Source organism: Hyperolius riggenbachi, chromosome 7 (genome assembly GCF_040937935.1).
Source record: "Hyperolius riggenbachi isolate aHypRig1 chromosome 7, aHypRig1.pri, whole genome shotgun sequence".
In the NCBI taxonomy this organism is placed as follows: Eukaryota; Metazoa; Chordata; class Amphibia; order Anura; family Hyperoliidae; genus Hyperolius; species Hyperolius riggenbachi.
In genome coordinates, this window is record NC_090652.1 from 142,802,646 (window position 1) to 142,823,481 (window position 20,836).

At 47.1% G+C, this 20,836-nt stretch overlaps 1 protein-coding gene across 1 annotated transcript in view; it reads right to left on the reverse strand.

Moving 5' to 3' along the window:
- Nucleotides 1–18,967, reverse strand: part of CPPED1 (calcineurin like phosphoesterase domain containing 1) — a 154,883-nt gene extending 135,916 nt beyond the window's left edge. The window contains exons 1-2 of the mRNA XM_068246845.1: nt 18,746–18,967; nt 7,244–7,462 (exon numbers count right to left, since the gene is read on the reverse strand). Of these exons, the coding sequence (XP_068102946.1) occupies nt 7,244–7,462; nt 18,746–18,923 (397 nt within the window). The 5' untranslated portion in view covers nt 18,924–18,967. The remainder of the gene's footprint in view (nt 1–7,243; nt 7,463–18,745) is intronic.
- Between the last annotated feature and the right edge of the window lie 1,869 nt (nt 18,968–20,836).

The window sequence follows — 20,836 nt, forward strand, 5'->3', positions numbered from 1 at the left end:
GAAAGGCCAAGGAACCATAATTATGTAATCATCAATGTACAGGGAGTGCAGAATTATTAGGCAAGTTGTATTTTTGAGGAATCATTTTATTATTGAACAACAACCATGTTCTCAATGAACCCAAAATACTCATTAATATCAAAGCTTAATATTCGTGAAAGTAGTTTTTAGTTTTAGCTATTTTAGGGGGATATCTGTGTGTGCAGGTGACTATTACTGTGCAGAATTATTAGGCAACTTAACAAAAAACAAATATATACCCATTTCAATTATTTATTTTTACCAGTGAAACCAATATAACATCTCAACATTCACAAATATACATTTCTGACATTCAAAAACAAAACAAAAACAAATCAGTGACCAATATAGCCACCTTTCTTTGCAAGGACACTCAAAAGCCTGCCATCCATGGATTCTGTCAGTGTTTTGATCTGTTCACCATCAACATTGCGTGCAGCAGCAACCACAGCCTCCCAGACACTGTTCAGAGAGGTGTACTGTTTTCCCTCCTTGTAAATCTCACATTTTATGATGGACCACAGGTTCTCAATGGGGTTCAGATCAGGTGAACAAGGAGGCCATGTCATTAGTTTTTTTTCTTTTATACCCTTTTTTGCCAGCCACGCTGTGGAGTACTTGGACGCGTGTGATAGAGCATTGTCCTGCATGAAAATGATGTTTTTCTTGAAGGATGCAGACTTCTTCCTGTACCACTGCTTGAAGAAGGTGTCTTCCAGAAACTGGCAGTAGAACTGGGAGTTGAGCTTGACTCCATCCTCAACCCGAAAAGGCCCCACAAGCTCATCTTTGATGATACCAGCCCAAACCAGTACTCCACCTCCACCTTGCTGGTGTCTGAGTCGGACTGGAGCTCTCTGCCCTTTACCAATCCAGCCACGGACCCATCCATCTGGCCCATCAAGACTCACTCTTATTTCATCAGTCCATAAAACCTTAGAAAAATCAGTCTTGAGATATTTCTTGGCCCAGTCTTGACGTTTCAGCTTGTGTGTCTTGTTCAGTGGTGGTCGTCTTTCAGCCTTTTTTACCTTGGCCATGTCTCTGAGTATTTCACACCTTGTGCTTTTGGGCACTCCAGTGATGTTGCAGCTCTGAAATATGGCCAAACTGGTGGCAAGTGGCATCTTGGCAGCTGCACGCTTGACTTTTCTCAGTTTATGGGCAGTTATTCTGCGCCTTGGTTTTTCCACACGCTTCTTGCGACCCTGTTGACTATTTTGAATGAAACGCTTGATTGTTCGATGATCACGCTTCAGAAGCTTTGCAATTTTAAGAGTGCTGAATCCATCTGCAAGATATCTCACTATTTTTCACTTTTCTGAGCCTAAGTCCATCTTTTGACCCATTTTGCCAAAGGAAAGGAAGTTGCCTAATAATTATGCACACCTGATATAGGGTGTTGATGTCATTAGACCACACCCCTTCTCATTACAGAGATGCACATCACCTAATATGCTTAATTGGTAGTAGGCTTGCGAGCCTATACAGCTTGGAGTAGGACAACATGCATAAAGAGAATGATGTGGTCAAAATACTCATTTGCCTAATAATGCTGCACTCCCTGTATGTACTCTATGTAAAATACATACTCCTCTTCCTGCATATGTAATTAGCTACACAGATCAGGAAGTATTTCAACTCAGGTGAAAAAGTCAAAGGTTATTCTGTGCTGCTGCTTAGATGGCGTGTTCTCATGTGTTACTTTTAGGACAGGTGTTTGCTCCAGGTGCAGCTCTTTTTAATGGGTGGTTCCAGGTAGAGTAGGAAATGGAAGATGAAAGAGCGCTCCAATGATGTATTAAACCTTTAATAAAACGTCAAACACTTAAATATGCACTTACATAGGTCGAAGTATTATGTATGTGTCTGATGGCCGCCAGTGGGCCCTCTTGACTCTCAAAGCCTGGCCAGGGAATTTGGGCAATGTGCTGGTTAGGAAGAGGTAAGTGGTGGGCAGTACCAACATCACATGCGTACTCCACACCTTCATTAGGTGACGTTTGCGGCAGATGGCAGGGTTTAAATAATCTCTAGCTAAAGACTTAATTGGTAAAAGAGGGGAGGTTTAACCTGGAAATGTTTCTTCATCAAGACAGGAAGTTTACATTGTCAATGTCAAAAAACCTTTTAAAAAATGATAATTTCTTTAAAACCTTTTGGTGCATTCAAAATACCCTGTTCTGCAGGGGGACAGGAACAAAGACGCTTGCAAAGTTTTCTTGTAAAGTTTCTTTTCTCCTCAGCCTCTGTTTACATGTGAACCAATGGCGTAGCTGTGGGGGAGGGGGGGGGGGAGGTAATGGGTGGCAGCAGTATGACTGAGATTACTACATGGGCAAGGTTTGCTTAGCCACGTGATCTGGTTCTATCAGGTATCCGGCTGGCATTGGCCTTCAGGCACATTTACGATGGGCGGTGCCAAATAAAAGTAAACAAACTTTGCATAAAAATAAAAAATTAATATACTGTACAGCAGTGGTTCTCAACCTTTTCAGCACATGTACCCCTTTGTGGGTCATCCCTAAGCAAATGTACCCCCTACCGAAAGTGGGTGTGGCCATGACATAATGTGGGGGGAGCCAAATACTAGCGAAATACAGGTAGTCCCTGGTTAACAAATAAGATAGGCAGGGACTGTGTCCATACTTAATTTTTAAAAAAGTTAATGTGAAATCTGCTGTTGCATATTTGTAGCAATTTTGGTAAAATCTGGTATCAGAGGCGACAGCTGACAGCGTATATCTGCAGAGACGTTTATCTGCGCTGGGCAGGAGTGACGGTACGATTGCCTTGCACTAGTCATGCAGTATAACAGCACACACAATGAAAATCTATAAGCCTTAGCAAGGAAAAAGAAAGAACATTTTTTTTTCCCACCACCACCACCAGCCTACCTATCCACTTCACTACTAACACCGCTCCTTCTCCTAATAATAGCTTTTATAAAAGCTTTTGGAATTAGTATTTTTGACAGTGATACACAGTGAGAGCTCCCTCTCACACGTCCAGCCACATGCAGCAACAGTCTGCAAATGGCGCTGGATGAAAGAGCCTCTGCCTCCTCCTTTGCCTTCCCCTCCCCTTCCCATGGCCTGCTCCTCTATTCCTGGCTACAGGAAAATGCTCAACCATTCCCACCCCCACCCAGAAAAACTATATTGCCCATGTATTGCATACATACAATACATACATACATACTGTATATGTGCTGCAGCACAGTTTAGAATCAGGGGTGTAACTAGAAATCACTGGGTCCCCCTGCAAAAATTTGGATGGGTCCCCCTGCAAAAATTTGGATCCCCCCCCCCCCACACACACAGGTGGCAAATAATTGTAATAGGGCAGTGTTTCACTATAAAATAATTGTAATGCGGCAACCTTTCACAATAAAATAATCAAAATGTGTGCAGCATTTCACCATAAAAGAATTGTAAAGCGGGCAGCATTTCAGCAGAAAATAACCATACAGTGGGCAGCAAGAAAATAATCACAATGTGGGCAGCACTTCAGCAGAAAATAATCATACAGTGGGCAGCATAACACCAGAAAATAAACACAATGTGTGTAGCATTTCACCTGCAAAAAAAATTATTTACTCACCTGGCAGAAGTCCCCTCACCCAGCCGGCCTCTGGTGTGCAGATCCCCGGACGATCCTCCTGCTCAAATCTCCCGCGCTGAATGGAATAGCAGGGCTACGGGAAGATGGTGCCTGAAGCCCTGTACTGGAGACACAAATAGTCTCCAGTACAGGGCTTCGGACGCCATCTTCCCGTAGCCCTGCTCTGCCTGCCGGAAGACTATGCAGGCTGGAGCGGGGCTGCAGGCTGCGGGGAATGAACTGGCACGGTGTCTATTAGACGCTGCGGCCAATTCAACACCTGGGGGGGTCCCACAATTGGGCGGCAGCTGAATTGAATATCAGCTGTTAAATCTCCCTGCAGCGCACGCTGTGCTCCATGCTGCAGTGGTTCTCCGCCATTTTGTCCGCGGCCCCTGGGGGACCCCCTGACAGGTACTGATAGACCCCCAGGGGTACGCGGACCCCACTTTGAGAACCACTGCTGTACGGCCAATTTTCACCTATTAACCTTGCAGACTGTGCATCTATTGAAAGTCTGTCCCGACAGCACTAATTAGATTGGTGCGAGTGACGGGGGTGTCTGCGCCAGGATACGTAACGTGTGTCGGTGACCACATGTTGAATATTGCTGCAAACCGGTTAGCAGAGTTGGCTATCCACCAGATGGCAGAATGCCAGGCTTACAATGCAACGTATCTTGCGTACTGGCAGTGCGACTTTTACGCAGCTTTCTGCGGTGCAACTTTTTTGGTGCATGCAGCTGTCTCTATTCACTGTTATCTTAAAAACTCTCACTATAGTGCAATTTTTTAGTTGCATCGTGTATAGGTATTGTCGTCCAATTAAGAGTCTTATGGGATGTTCCAGCTGTATTTCTATGGGGCTGGGACATCTTCCCATACCATGGAGGAGGAGATACAAGAAAATGGAGGTAATTTAAAAAAGGTGGGGGGGGGGGGGATTAAAAAGGAAGAAAGATGGTACAAATAGGAATCCAATCACCTGTAAATATCAATGTAAAGATGAAGTATTTCTATTTTTTTTTTAATTATAAGCTTGTAAATAGTGATGGATGCAAAACGGAAAAAATTCACTTTTATTTCCAAATAAAATATTGTCGCCATATATTGTGATAGGGACATAATTTAAACGGTGTAATAACCGGGACAAATGGGCAAATACAATACGTGGGTTTTAATTATGGAGGCATGTATTATTTTAAAACTATAATGGCCGAAAACTGAGAAATAATGATTTTTTTCCGTTTTTTTCTTATTCTTCCTGTTAAAATGCATTTACAGTAAAGTGGCTCTTACCAAAATGTACCCCCCAAAGAAAGCCTAATTGGTGGCGGAAAAAAACAAGATAAAGATCAGTTCATTGTGATAAGTAGTGATAAAGTTATAGGCTAATGAATAGGAGGTGAACATTGCTCGGATGCATAAAGTGAAAACAACTGAAGGCTGAAGTGGTTAAAGTGCTTAGGCTGGCTATAACTAAAGGGAGGTAAGATGTAAGGTAGGGAGGGGTTTCATAGGGAAGGGAAAGGAAGGTTGGGGCAGTCCAAGGGGAAGTGAAGAGATATAGGGAAAAGGGGGATGGGAGGCAGATAGAAAAAAGTACAAATGGAAAGGATTCAAGTAAAAAAGGTCTTCAAGATCTTCATTTAGGTCCACGGGTGATGAGGTGTTTAACTGGAAGATCCAGTGTACCCCTCTCTCACACAGGTTTTGGTATCTAAGTCCATTGGGGATAGAAGCAGGTATGCTCTGATCTCTAGCCCCGTGATATGAAAGCTATTTGGACTGGACTGGTGGCAATAGAGACAATAGAAGAAATGCCTTGGAACACTGCGTTTTTTGGATTTTGAAAGGATATTACAATTGTGCTCTTCAAGTCTTTTCCTTAGCGGCCTTGTTGTTCTACCTAACTACAATTTGGGGCAGCTGAAAGCAGATGACAAATTCCGTCCCAGTTAATAAATGGTTTAAGTGGAATATTTTGACAATCAGAGTGCTGTCAATTTTTACTGCAATGTCGAATAAACCTGCAGCAGCCGCATAATGGAATCCTGCATCTGTAGTTCTGTTGTATTCTTTGGCTTAGTACGGTCATCTCTTTGTGAACACCTATATTGTTCGGGCATGTGTGGTTTTTAAGTGAACTTGTTTTTTTGAAGATGATCCGCTGTCTGGCATTTGTTTCTCAACAGAGGATCTTGAATCACTATTGGCGAATTTTTTTATATTTCTTCACATGACCTATTATTAGAATTGGTGATGAAGACTGGCCCTGTAGAGTTTTTTTCCACATTTTGTTGGACAGTTGAGTCTGTTTTCACAACTATTTGCTCTTGGTTTCCAAATTCTTCCATAGTGTTCTGGACCAAGTCATGCTCTTAACCATTTTTTTGTTAATAACTCACCTTGTGTCAGTCTCTTTTGTACAATTACTTCATAATCTACAGAACTGACTCCTTAAAATGTTGTTAATCCACCTCGGATGGTGACAACTGGCTGCATGGAGATATGAATTACCCGTGGAAGGATTGAAGAGGGTCCTTGAACTTATTTTGCCACAATCGTTCTGCAACAAATTTAGGTACAAGAACACAAGCTTCTTTTGATCCACCACTATTTACTGGCTGGAAAGGGAGGGCTGTGAGAGTAGTTAGAGCGATTTTGGGTACCTGGAGTCGATGGCCTCAATAAACTGACGAGTCGGAGTATTTGTGTACCAACTCCACAGCCCTGGTAAAAAATGAGACTAGATTAGAGTCGGAGTCAAGGAGTCCGAGTAATTTTGGGTACCCGGAGTCAGTGGTTTCATAAGCTGAAGCTTTGTACCAACTCCACAGCTCTGGTAAGAATTAGACTAAGGAGTCCACAGCCCTGTGGAAATGAAGCCTGAGCTATGCATGTGCCTGTCCCTGCAAATAAAACCAAGATAAGACATCTGAAATTATATTTGAAAAATCCCTTGCGATGTGTATATCTGGACTGAAGATACTGCATTTTATTAACAAAAGTATATTACTTTAACCATCCGGGCGGTATGGACGAGCTCAGCTCGTCCATCACCGCCGGAGGCTGCCGCTCAGGCCCTGCTGGGCCGATTTGCACCAAATAAAGAGCAGCACACGCAGCCGGCACTTTGCCAGCCGCGTGTGCTGCTCAATCGCCGCCGCTCTGCGGCGATCCGCCGCGAGCAGCGGCGAAAGAGGGTCCCCCCAGCCGCCTGAGCCCTGCGCAGCCGGAACAAATAGTTCCGGCCAGCGCTAAGGGCTGGATCGGAGGCGGCTGACGTCAGGACGTCGGCTGACGTCCATGACGTCACTCCGCTCGTCGCTATGGCGACGGTGTAAGCAAAACAAGGAAGGCCGCTCATTGCGGCCTTCCTTGTTTATTCTGGGCGCCGGAGGCGATCGGAAGAACGCCTCCGGAGCGCCCTCTAGTGGGCTTTCATGCAGCCAACTTTCAGTTGGCTGCATGAAATAGTTTTTTTTTTAATTTAAAAAAAACCCTCCCGCAGCCTCCCTGGCGATCTTATCAGAACGCCAGGGTGGTTAAACAATGCACAAACACTCTTGAAGTTATCAGTGTTCAGAAGCTAAGCAGCCAGGAAAGAAACCACCTACCTGGCATGGAATGAACAAGGTCTCCACACAGCACGAAAAATTTTGGCTTGGGATTCAGCTTATTAATGGCTTCCACTGCTTCTTCAGTTAACCTGATCTCCTCCTCCCATTCATCGCCTCCAAAGTCACATTCACCAATTGCCCAGGATTTCATGAGGCCGAACTGAGGGTCAGCGCCTTGTATGAAATAGAAGGGACCTTTCCACTCGGACTCCTCATCTTCAAATAAACAGAAACGTTATGAGGACAATGCGCTCTGCACAAGGTTATTGGCGAGTTCTTTCATCGGCGCAGTTCAGAAAATATTAATATCAACATAAACAATTAATTACAGTTTTGCTGGTTCCCGAAAAACCAAAGCTAGAGCTCAGTATTATGTAACTAAAGGTGATGTCCTTTCTATTAAACAAAGTGAAAATGTTCCTGGGGCAGTCAATGACTCTTCTGTGTCTGCCTTGAAAATAAACCATTCTGAAAAGTGACATCTTAAAATTCAATGTAACTTTACAAAAATCTGTGACCTGAGCCGGAGAGAATTCTAGAGCATTCTGGGTGGGGAAAAAATGACATTCTTATGAATTTGTCATTTTGAATACTACATTTCAGTACTTTGAAAACTCTTTTTTCTTTCTTTCTTAAAGGATATGGACAGTTTATATAAAAATATAAATATATTAATAATTAATAGTCCCTTAAAGAGAAACTCCAACCTAGAATTGAACTTTATCCCAATCAGTAGCTGATACCCCCTTTTACATGAGAAATATAATGCTTTTCACAAACGGACCATCAGGGGGCACTGTATGACTTGACTTGATTTTGTGCTGAAACCCCTCCCACAAGAAGCTCTGGGACCGCGGTACTTTTGGCAGTTACAATGTAACAAGGTTCACAGACAGGAAATAGCTGTTTACAGCTCTCTCTAACAGCCAAAACAGCTAGGAGCAGCTACATAACCTGCCAACAGTAACAATGTCACCATGTAATAAATGTCAGAATGTAAATCGGGGAGAGGAAAGATTTTACAATGAGCAAACACTGACTATATCATTTATACATAATTATGGTAAAAATGAAGCACTTTTTTTTACTACATTATTTTCACTGGAGTTCCTCTTTAAAGAGACCCCTAGGTGGCATATTGTTATTCTAACAGGACCCAGAGACATGTCATGTGCACAAGGACATGCCTCTGGGTTATTGTACCGCCACTACCAGCTTCCCCCCCCCCCCCCCCCCCGCACTCACTCTCCTGTCCCCCCTTAAAAGATCGTCAGGCTAGCGACAATCTGCTTGTCCCTAGCCTGCTTTATTTATGTGAGGCTGTCAGTCAGCCTCGTAGCATCTCACCCTCGATTTCAGGCTCCCCCCGCTGCTCCCCACCTCTGTTAGCTTCCTCCAATAGGTAGCCAAGCTGCGACCCAGGAGTACTTCCTGGGTCGCGGCTTGGATTCCTAATGGAGAAAGCTAACAGAGGCGTGGAGCGGCAGGGGGAGCCTGGAATCGAGTGGGAAATGCTACGAGGCTGACTGACAGCCTCACATTGATAAAGCAGGCCAGTGACAAGCAGATTGTCGCCAGACTGGCGATCTTTTAAGGGGGGACAGGAGAGTGAGTGCGGGGGGGGGGGGGGGGGAAGCTGGCAGTGGCGGTACAATGACTCAGAGGCATGTCATTGTGCACACAACATGCCTCTGGGTCCTGGTAGGATGACAATATGCCACCTCGGGTTCTCTATAAATCTTAAAATTTAAAACACATACAAATTAGAAGTTAATTTCTTCCAGAGTAAAATGAGCCATACATTACTTTTTTTCCTATGTTGCTGTCACTTACAGTAAGTATTAGAAATCTGACATTACCGACAAATTTTGGGCTAATCCATCTTTCCATGGGGATTCTCAGCATGGCCTTTATATAGAGATTCCCTGAAAAAGATTTATACAAAGATGCTGGCCAGCCTCCCTGCTCACTGCACACTTTTTTGGCAGTTGAACGGAGCAACTGCCATTCACTAAGTGCTTTTAAAAATAAAGAAAACCCTGAGAACCCCCCATGAGAAGATGGGCTAGTCCAAAATCTGTTAGTAATGTCAGATTTCTACTACTTACTGTAAGTGACAGCAGCATAGGAGAAAAGTAATTTATGGCTCATTATACTCTGGAAGAAACATACTTCTTATTTGCATATGTTTACATGTATTTAAAATTTTAAGATTTCCACGGCAGAGGTCCTTTTAAGGGATACATGAGAGAAACATTTTTTTTAAAATGCTGTTCTATTTACCTAAGGCTTACTCCAGCTGTGTCCCTTGTCACGGCTCCGCCGGCAGCCACTCTGTTCCGTCCGTAGCAGCTTCTGCGCATGTGCGCACATATGTTGCACTGCACCTGCACAGAATGCTCCCAGCTGCGTGAGCATAGCCCCAAACGGCAAGTGTGCACACTCGCACATGCATAGAAGCTGCCGACCTGTCGGGTCAGCTACCGCTACGGAGGGGACAGCAGAAGAGTGGCTGCCAGCGGAGCTGCCATGAGGGACACAGCGATTTTAAGGGGCTGGAGGAAGCCCCAGGTAAGTAGAGCAGCATTTTTATTTTTCTCTCGTGATGGACAGGACTGTCTATCATGTGAATCATTGATTCACATGTTCTGCAAAATTGTTGTCTGGGCTTCTTCGGCATAGACTATTTTAAAGCACCTGACAAAAAATATGGAGGAGGACATTGCTAGTTGCTTTCTGAAAATGCTAGAGGCTGGCTACGTTCTCACAACATTGAAAGTATGCTTCACTGCAACTGGTAATAGTACGTTATGTGATAATGCGCTGCATGCACAGTGTTACTGTCAACAGATCAATTGTAATGCACAGCTAGTGTGCAGATGTCAACAGTGCCATCTATATAACTAAAAGCCAGTTGTAATGCGGTGTGGACGCAGTGCTGCGCACACGTATTACAACCATCAACTACTGTGCTTGCAGAGGGAAGGGGGAGAGGGTGCGTGCGCACAGCGCAGGCTCTAGAATGTGCATACACGGCAGAGTAGTCAGCATAGGGGTGCATGTAGTGGATTCTGTACAGAATCGAGGGATTAATGGTAATAATTGTATCGCGTTAGCAATGTGATTATATTGTCTGATGCAACGCATCGGTATGTAAGTAGCCCAACGCTCCATTTCCACAGGAGGCTGTAAGAAGTGGATTCTCCTGCTGCTCCCATGCCCTAGCTGCTTGTTAGCACTCTTGCACAAGGGCTGGAATGGAGGCCACCCTGGGAAACACTACTGTATATCATATGTTGCAAAGAGGGTTTATCAAGCTCTTCACACAAGTGTAGAAATGCATCTGCCAGAGGTAGATTCCAATCCAAAGTGGAACTGCATAAACAGTACATGTAATCCTCAGCGCTGTTATATCACCCCAATCCAGCTACTAGAGCCTGCAGACACCCAGTGCTCAACAAGGGCATACAGTGTCCACCACCATAGGACAAAACAATATACCAGGCTTAGTGGGAAACTTGTCACAAGGGGTTAAAATTTTATTCACACAGTTGCATAAGTTAACAACAAAACAACTTACATTGTGGGTCCATGCAAACTGGACCCAATTGCATACAATTCGCTCATAAGGTTTTTGCACTGAATAGATTCAAAGTGCACCTTATTACATATAGGTGATGTGTTCAGAGATAGCCCGTCTCTCCTTCCCTACCAGGTTTCAGCTCTATGCCGTCATCAGGGGATATGGAGAGCAGGCTGATTCAGTGCTATTATATAACGGACATGTAATTATGATTTAAACATTTAATTACCTTCATGCTTTAGTAATACACTCTCACCGCCGCTCTGCCGGGGTAATTTCTATCTGGTAACATTGTGTATAGCTGGTTGGATAGAGCGGTGTCACATGACCGACTCGCTCTCATCCACTCACATTGCACATCATTCATTGGTGGAGTGGTGTCAGCTGACCGCCTCCACCAGGCACTACTAGTGGCTAGCGCTTGGGAACCAATTACAGCTGACACCACTTCACCAATTAATGATATGCAATGTGAGTGGATGGGAGCGAGTCGGTCATGTGACACCGCTCTATCCAACCAGCTATACACAATTTTACCAGATAGGAATTACCCCGGCAAAGTGGCGGTGAGAGTGTATTACTAAAGCATGAAGGTAATTAAATGTTTAAATCATAATTACATGTCCGTTATATAATAGCCCTGAATCAGCCTGCTCTCCATATCCCCTGATGACGGCATAGAGCTGAAACCTGGTAGGGAAGGAGAGACGGGCTATCTCTGAACACATCACCTATATGTAATAAGGTGCACTTTGAATCTCTTCAGTGCAAAAACCTTATGAGCGAATTGTATGCAATTGGGTCCAGTGTGCATGGACCCACAATGTAAGTTGTTTTGTTTTTAAACTTATGCTGTGTGAATAAAATGTTAACCCCTTGTGACAAGATTTCTACTAAGCCTGGCATATTGTTTTGTCCTATGTTGGTGGACACTGTATACCCTTGTTGAGCACTGGGTGTCTGCAGGCTCAAGTAGCTGGATTGGGGTGATATAACAGCGCTGAGGATTACATGTACCACTGTATATCAAACACTGACACGCATGCCATTACAAATGCTGCCAGCCAGTTGCATGAATTGGCCTTCCTGGCCAGCAGCCTGAACTTCCTAAAAAGCCTGTTAAATTGTGGCCATAGTGGGCACCAGAGTTCCGCTATACTATATCTAAATTGTGGCTTTCAAAATTAGTGATGGGGAGACAGGGTAGCAGTGAAGGTTAAATTGAGGTTATGGCAGTGTTAGGCATAGATACGGGACAGGTAGTTTCAGGGTTAGGTTAGAGCATACATGTCAAACCCCAGCCCACGAAAATCTGCCCAACAGAGCCATCAAATTTGTCCCCAAGTGGTTTCCCCACTTTGCATTATGTTTGGCCCGGGGAAACGATATTAGGGGTGAAGCTCTAGATCTCCAGAGATGCCATATGGAGGAGGGAAGGGGAAAGCATAGGCACCAGGGAACTGTATAGGATAGGTTGGACCACTACTAAACACCAGGGAACTGTATATGTAGAAGGGTGGGGGCTTTAGACACCAGGGAACTTTATGGGCTCGTTTCCACTATCGCGAATCCGCATGCGCCCCAACGCATGCGGATTCGCACATGTAATGCAAGTGGATGGGCCTGTTTCCACTGTAGCGTTGTTGAGGTGCGTTTTTTTCAGCAGTGAAAAAATGCACAAAAGAGCCGCAGAATTTGCCTGCGAGTGGAATGCATGCGAATCACATGTAATGTATTTAATAGGGAAATCACGTGCGATTTCCCTATGTGTTTTTTGGTGCGAATTCGCATAGGTACCAATGTAAATTCACACAGGCAGTGACATGGTTAAAATCGCGTATACCCCCACCTATGCGAATTCGCTGCAAAAAACGCATGGGGAATCGCATCCGCATGCGATTTCATCAGCGGTGGAATCCAGGCGATTCCGCACCGCAATAATGGAAACGAGCCCTCAAAGGGAGGGAGGTGGCCACTAGACATGGAGGTTGGCCCAAACTTGGTTCAATTTCAGCCCACTTTGTATTTCAGTTTGACACACCTGGGTTAAGGTATGTAATAGTAGATATCGGCAAAGTTTACAACATTCTACTAAAGGTAAAAGGACACAGTAGCTTATCAGTAATGTACCGATAGTCCATATTCTACTGTTGGGTTCACCAACATCAGTTTTAAGAGTGGGTCCACACTAGACACGGTTGCAGGACGGACACTGCAGTCCGGATCAGGGAAAATACCCACCGTACTGCAAACTGATGAAAGTGCATCAGTTTTGCATCAGTTTCCATTCGGTGAGAGTGCCTGGGACCCCCGCGGCCCCCGGTTGTATGGGGGCAATGGGAAGCCTCCTCGTGGCGCCCCTGGATAGTGCTGTATAGCATGAACTAATTCCCGCAGGGCGATTGTTTTGCGGTTTTTGGTTTTGACCCTGCATATTTAGGCATGCGAAAGAAAGTTTGCATGAGCATGAGCAATGTCTCGTGATTAGCCAATAGGCCAATAGGCCAAATTTGCAAAGCCAGATTTGTCAGGTTCACTTGGTTGATGCACACATGCTTTTTCTCTGATTATAGTTTCCATTCAGGTTTTTCCCTGACAGAAAACGTCTCCATCATTAGGAAGGAGTGGGAGGATTTTTTTGGGCCAATCATAAAGCTCAGGCTATCCGTTTTAACATCCGTTTTTTGCCTGTGGAGCTGGAGATGCGTTTTCTTATTACTTTCACTACCCCTGCGTGTATCCGTGGTCCTGATCCGTTGTGTGAAAATGCAGCAGATGCGGACCTTCCGTTCAGGTTTTGAAAACGGATCCCCGCAAACGCAGACGAATCCGTTTTTTACTTGGGTGAGGCTGGTTGCTATTTTCAACATTAGTATCCGGGACTCCGTTTTTCATCAGGTTTGAAAAACGCAGCCACAGATACGTTTCCGGACCTAGTGTGGACTGGCTCTAACTCTCAACTCTTTTAAATGTATCCAACTTCATGTCTAAGGGCTCATTCACACTTTGTGTGCTTCTGTCCTAGGGCCTGCAGTTTTATATAACAGATAACCCAGTAATAGTACACTAGTGAAGGCTACTTTGGAAGGTCATGGGGAAAACCATATCCAAAAATACAGGCACGTGCAGAGGGGGGTGCTCTGGGTGCCCAGGCACCCCCCTTTTTAAAACCTTCAAAAAAGGCCCCTTTTGCCGTGCAAAATAAGCCACGCCCGCGATAAGTCCCACCCACCTGCAGGAAGCTCCACCCCCGTCTGGGACACTTTCAAGTTAAGAGGCCCAGGCAGAAATCCTAGTGTGGCATACTGACCTCTCCCTCCACCTAGGACCCATACTGACCTCTACCTCCCCAGCACCCATAGTGACCTCTCCCTCCACCTGGTACCCACAGTGACCACTTCCTCCCCTAGCACCCACAGAGACCTCTCCATCCACCTAGCACCCACAGTGAGTTCTCCCTCCACCTAGGACCCATACTGACCTTTACCTCCATCTAGCACCCACAGTGACCTCCCCCTCCCCCAGCACCCACAGTGACCTTTCCCTCCACCTAGCACCCACAGTGACCTCTCCCTCACCAGCTCTAGCAGTGATCCTGCCTACCCCAGCAACCACACTGACCTATCCCTCCCCCAGCACCCACAGTGATCTTTCACTCCCCCAGCGACTACCCTCCTGTTCCCTGCAACACCCACAGGGACCTCCCATCCCAAAAGCAGCCCCTACAGTGACTTCTCCTATTGCCAGCACCCACAGTGGCCTCTCCCAACACCCAGCATCCACTCCCTCCTCCTCCAGTAACCACACTGACTTCTACCAGCACCCACAGTGACCTCCCCTTCCTCCAGCACCCACACTGACCTCTACCTCCCTCAGCAGCAACTATGCCATTCATAGCAGCACCCATAGTGACCTCCCCTTCCTCCAGCACCCACACTGACCTCTACCTCCCCCAAGACCCACAGTGACCTCCCTTTCCTTTAGCACCCATACTGACCTCTACCTTCCACAGCACCCACAGTTACTTCTCCCTCCCCAGCATCCACAGTAACCTACCCTTCCCCCAGCACCCACAGTGGCCTACCCTTCCCCCAGCACCCACACTGAGCTTTACCTCCTCCAGCAACCACACAGACATCTACCTCCCCTAGCAGCAACTATGCCATTCATAGCAGTACCCACAGTGATCTCCCACCCCCTGCACCCACAACAATCCCACCAATATTAAGCACCCACATTACACTCAACCAGTAACCCCCACTATAGCAAGCACCCAGTACTTGCACCAAGCACCCTGCACTCAATACTCACATCCGGCCTCAATATGGAACTTAGTACTTGCATCAAACAGCCACATGACACTCAGTACCTGCACCCCTTCACCCTATAGCTGGCACCCAGTACTCACACCCACATGGCACAGTAATTGCACCCAGCCCCAACATGGCACTCACTACTTACACCTGCACACCGCCTTCACATGGCACCCACTATCTGCACTCACATAACTAGTACTACCACCCAAAGTACCTGCACTCAGAACCCACATAACACACAATGCCCACCCATAGCTAGCACCCAGTGCAGGCATGGCACCAAGTATTCACACCTATGTGATACCCAGTACCTACACCCAACACCCACATGCTTCATCTGCAGTAGTTCCAGTTGCACTAAGCCTCCACTTAGTGCCCAGCATAAACACCAAGCACTCACACATATGACATCCAGTACTTGCACCCAGAACTCACAAGGGACTGAGTACCTGCAATCAATACCAACATGATGGTTGATACACACCCATACAGCCAGAATCCACATGACACCCTCTGCCAGCACCCAGAACCCACATGGCACCCTGCATCTGCCTCTAGCACCCACATGACAAAAAATACCTCACTAGCCAGCACCCATCACCCATATGTCACCATGTACTCACTTCCAGTACCCACTTGGCACTCAGTATTTGCACCTAAGACCCACATACTCCCATAATCAACATTCACATGGCACAGTACTCACACATCACCAAGTTACAAAGCCATTATATGCACCTAGTACCAGTCCATGACCAGCACCCAAATAGCACCCAGTACCCATCCTTAGTCGAACCCATATAAGACTCAGTACTCTCCCATGGCACACATCCAGACCACACATGGCACTCCCTACTCACTCATGTCCAACACCCACATGGCTCCCTGTACCAGTTAGCACTCACATGGCACCCACTATTGTTTATCACCATCTGCTACTCATTCAGCACCCAATAATGCTTAGCACCGCAAATAAACACCCAATACAAACTGGTACCCACAGCAGCTCGACAGAGACTGTACTTTGGCATCTCGGCACCCACTGCAACTTAGCACAAAGTGAACCTTTGTATCTTACCATCTACTGCATCTGGGCACACACTGCACCTTGGCACTTACTGCAGTTTTGCATGTACTAATGCTTAGCAACCACTGCATATTGGTAACCACTTCTTCTTTGCATGAAAAGAAGCTTGGGTGCTGATCAAGAGGGACAGAGGTCCCAGTAATGAAAGGTGAGTGTGTGCCTCCACTGTGCCTACGCTAACCCACTAACAGTGGGCACCTATCACTGCTGATTTGAGGGTAGTGGCGCCAAAAGAGTTGCTTGGAAGGAGACACAAAGTGTGTGTGTGTGTGTGTGTGTGTGTGTGTGTGTGTGTGTGTGTGTGTGTGTGTGTGTGTGTGTGTGTGTGTGTGTGTGTGTGTGTGTGTGGTTAAGACTGCCTTATGCTTTCTGGAGAGGGGGTATTACATACACAATTTAGCACGATTTATCGATTTCAAATTTGAGCACCACACCCTTGAGGATCCTCTGCACGGCCCTGCCCCTTCCTGCAGCACCCACACTGACCTCTATTTTTCCCGGAATCCACCCCTTCCACTCATAGCTGGCACCCAGTACTCACACTCACATGACACCAAGTATCTGCACCCAAGCCTAAAAATCGCACCCAGTACTCACACCTGCACACAGCCTCCACATGGCCCCCACTATCTGCACCAAAAACCCACTTAACCCATACCCGCACCCAAAGTACCTGCATTCAAAACTCATGTGATGCCCAAAGCCCACCCATAGCCAGCACCCAGTACAGACATGGCGCCAAGTATTCGCACCCATGTCACATCCAGTACCTGCACCCAGCACCCACATGACATCCAGATCTTACATGGCACTAAGTACTTGCAATCAACACCCACATGACACTCGATACCCAACCATAGCCAGAACCCACATGACACTCAGTACTTACACCTAGAACCCACATGGCACCCAGCATCTGCATTCAGCACCCACATGACAACCAATACCCCTCTAGCCAGAAACAAGGAGGGGGGCGGGGTATGCAGGGGAAGGCGTTGCCAGGCCCCTTTTTTAAATTTGAGCACCCCCCACTTAAAGAGGAACTGTAACGACAAAACGGCCCCTGGGGGGTACTCACCTCGGGTGGGGGAAGCCTCAGGATCCTAATGAGGCTTCCCACGCCGTCCTGCGTCCCTCGGAGGTCTCGCTGTAGCCCTCCGTACAGCCGTGACGCAATATTTACCTTCCTGGCTCCTGCGCAGGCGCTCTGATGGCTGTCGGCGCCAAAGTAGGCGGAAATACCCGATCGCCGTCGGGTCTGCTCTACTGCGCAGGCGCAAGTTTCCGGCGCCTGCTCAGTAGAGCGGACCCGACGGAGATCGGGTATTTCCGTCTATTTCCGTGCCGACAGTCGCCACAGCGCCCCCGCTGGAGCCAGCAAAGGTAAATATTGAACTGACAGTCGGCACAGTCGCCGGCTGTTCGGAGGGCTGCGCGAGACCCCCGTGGGACAGAGGACGGCGTGGGAAGCCTCATTAGGATCCGGAGGCTTCCCCCACCCGAGGTGAGTACCCCCCAGGGGAGGTTTTTGTTGTTACAGAGTCTCTTTAACCAGCTGAGCGGTCTGGACGAGCTCAGCTCGTCCAACACCGCCAGCGGCTGCCGCTCAGGCCCTGCTGGGCCGATTTTAATGAAATAAAAAGCAGCACACGCAGCCGGCACTTTGCCAGCCGCGTGTGCTGCCTGATCGCCGCCGCTCTGCGGCGATTCGCCGCGAGCAGCGGCGAAAGAGGGTCCCCCCAGCCGCCTGAGCCCAGCGTAGCCGGAACAAAAAGTTCCGGCCAGCGCTAAGGGCTGGATCGGAGGCGGCTGACGTCAGGACGTCGGCTGACGTCGATGACGTCACTCCGCTCGTCGCTATGGCGACGATATAAGCAAAACAAGGAAGGCCGCTCATTGCGGCCTTCCTTGTTTATTCTGGGCGCCGGAGGCGATCGGAAGATCGCCTCCGGAGCGCCCTCTAGTGGGCTTTCATGCAGCCAACTTTCAGTTGGCTGCATGAAATAGTTTTTTTTTTATTTAAAAAAAACCCTCCCGCAGCCACCCTGGCGATTTAATCAGAACGCCAGGGTGGTTAAGGACCCTCTGCACGGCCCTGCAAAAATAAAACTTCAGCCTTCTTACTTGCTCCAAAAACCAAAACTGGCAGTGCCTTCAGGCATTGTCATAGATCAATATATCTTAGAGTCAAAAAGGACAACATTCAATACACTGTATTATCAAACGTGGCCAGCAGCATCATACAATTTATTACTTGAGACCTGTCATCACTTTATTACTTGAGTCCTGACATCTGTAATTATACATGTCTGCTACAGCCAGCCTGTCTCGTGCAGAATTCCAAGGATTCGCAAAGCATGCCGGGATTTGTAGTTCCAGTGTCCGCTGGCATTCTGCGCTGTAAGTTGAGGGAGTGACAATTCTGACAGCTGCTGACCAGACGTTCTAGACTAGCAGCTCCTCCATGCGCTGTCGCCAACTCGCAGCACTGCCAGCACAGGCAGTTGTATTACCTGCAGTGAATGAAGTGAATGTCCGCCCCTGGGCTCTGAGGAACACCTCCCGATCCTCCGACATAGCAGCCGAGTCACACAGATGGCCGATATAAGCCTCTGCCACACTTCCTGCTCTCTCTGCACTCCGCTTCCTTCCCTGGCCTAAGAGGATCAGCGCTGTATGGCTGGGACACATCGGCGGATTGATTGCTTTCCCTGCACGGTGCTGCTGCTTCGGGAGCGGCACCTCGTTATCCGTAACATGCCAATCTCATGCGTGGGAAGGCGTGTCCTTACTTTCAAACTAAATCCCCCTCTCTATAACCTCCAAACTTTCCGAGGTTAGAAAGGACAATCGCAAACGTATAAACAAAGAACAAAAAAGGGCCACACACATAACTTGAGATGAGAAAACAGAAGAAGAATATAATGTTTTGCCGCTATAGATGTGGGAAGTGATCACCATCAGCTAAAACTGCTGGCTTGGTTCGCATCATGAGTTGTATTCACTAAACTGCAGTACGCAGCATATCATGTGTATTTTCTTAAAATTAACACACGATGAATGAAAGCATAATGCATTCCATGCACTGTATTGTATTACGACTTTACGCATGTTATTCTGCTTGCAGGGCTGGGCCGAGGTAGAGGCGAGAGAGGCTCCAGCCTCAGGGCGCAGTGTAGGAGGGGACACAAAATTCACTTAGCTTTCATTCCACTATTGTGTTTGACGCAAAGACAGAAGAAGAAGGGATACATTGCAGAGACTACAAGCCAGATAACTAGAGATTAAGGTGTTGGGGGCCCTGGGGCGCCTCTTAGTATAAAAGCAATCAGTGTGTGACGACTGGAGTGGGAGGGATGGAGGGGGGGTGCACTTTGGTGTCTCAGCCTTGGACGCTGGAGGATCTTGTCCCGGCTCTGCCCATTTATACTACATACTCCCCCATTTATACTTAATACTCCCCCATTGATACTAAATACTCCCCCATTTATACTAAATACTCCCCCATTTATACTTAATATTCCCCCATTTATATTTAATACTCCTCCATTTAGACTAAACACTCCTCCCCCTTACTGGGCCGGCCCTAGACTTTTTGCCGCCTGAGGCAAACTTCAGAAAAATTTCCGCCTCCCCCACCAAGCTGTGGGTGGGGGGCCACCGAGCTGGAGGGGGTAGCAGGCAGGAAGGGGGTATTGGGCACAGCGGCGGGGAGGGGGTCGGACCACCCTCCCTCGCCTGGGTCCCCCTATCTGCGCTCCCCCTCCAGCTTTAAGCCACTACTGATAAGAGGCAGCGGGCAGGGATGACTCACCTCTTCCACGTTCCAGCGTGCGTTCCACTTTCGTCACTTCCTGCAATGCGTCCACTTACAATACAGTGGGCGGCATTGCAGGGAGTGACGACAGTAGAACGCACGCTGGAACATAGAAGAGGTGAGTCATCCCCGCCCGCTGCTTCTTACCAGTAGCAGCTAAAAGCTGGAGGGGGAGCGCAGAAAAAGGGACCCAGGCGAGGGAGGGGGGTCCGACCCCCTCCCCGCCGCTGTGCCCAATACCCCCTTCCTGCCCGCTACCCCTTCCAGCTCGGCGGCCCCCCACACCCACGGGCAGGCAGGTGCCTCCCCCCCAGAAGTGCCGCCTGAGGCATTTGTTTCACCCTGCCTCATGGGCGGACCGGCCCTGCCCCCTTATACTAAATACTCCCCCATTTATACTAAATACTCCCCCATTTATACTTAATACTCCCCCATTTATATTTAATACTCCTCCATTTAGATTAAACACTCCCCCCTTATACTAAATACTCCCCCATTTATACTTAATACACCCCCATTTATACTAAATACTCCCCCATTTATTCTAAATACTCCTCTTATACTTAATACACCCCCAGTATACTAAGTACTCCCCCTTTATACAAAATACTCCCCCATTTATACTAAATACTCCCCCATTTATACTAAATACTCCTATTATACTAAATTCACCCCCATTTATACTAAATACTCCCCAATTTATACTAAGTACTCCCCCCTTTATGCAAAATACTCCCCCTTTATACAAAATACTCCCCCATTTATACTAATTACTCCCCCATTTATA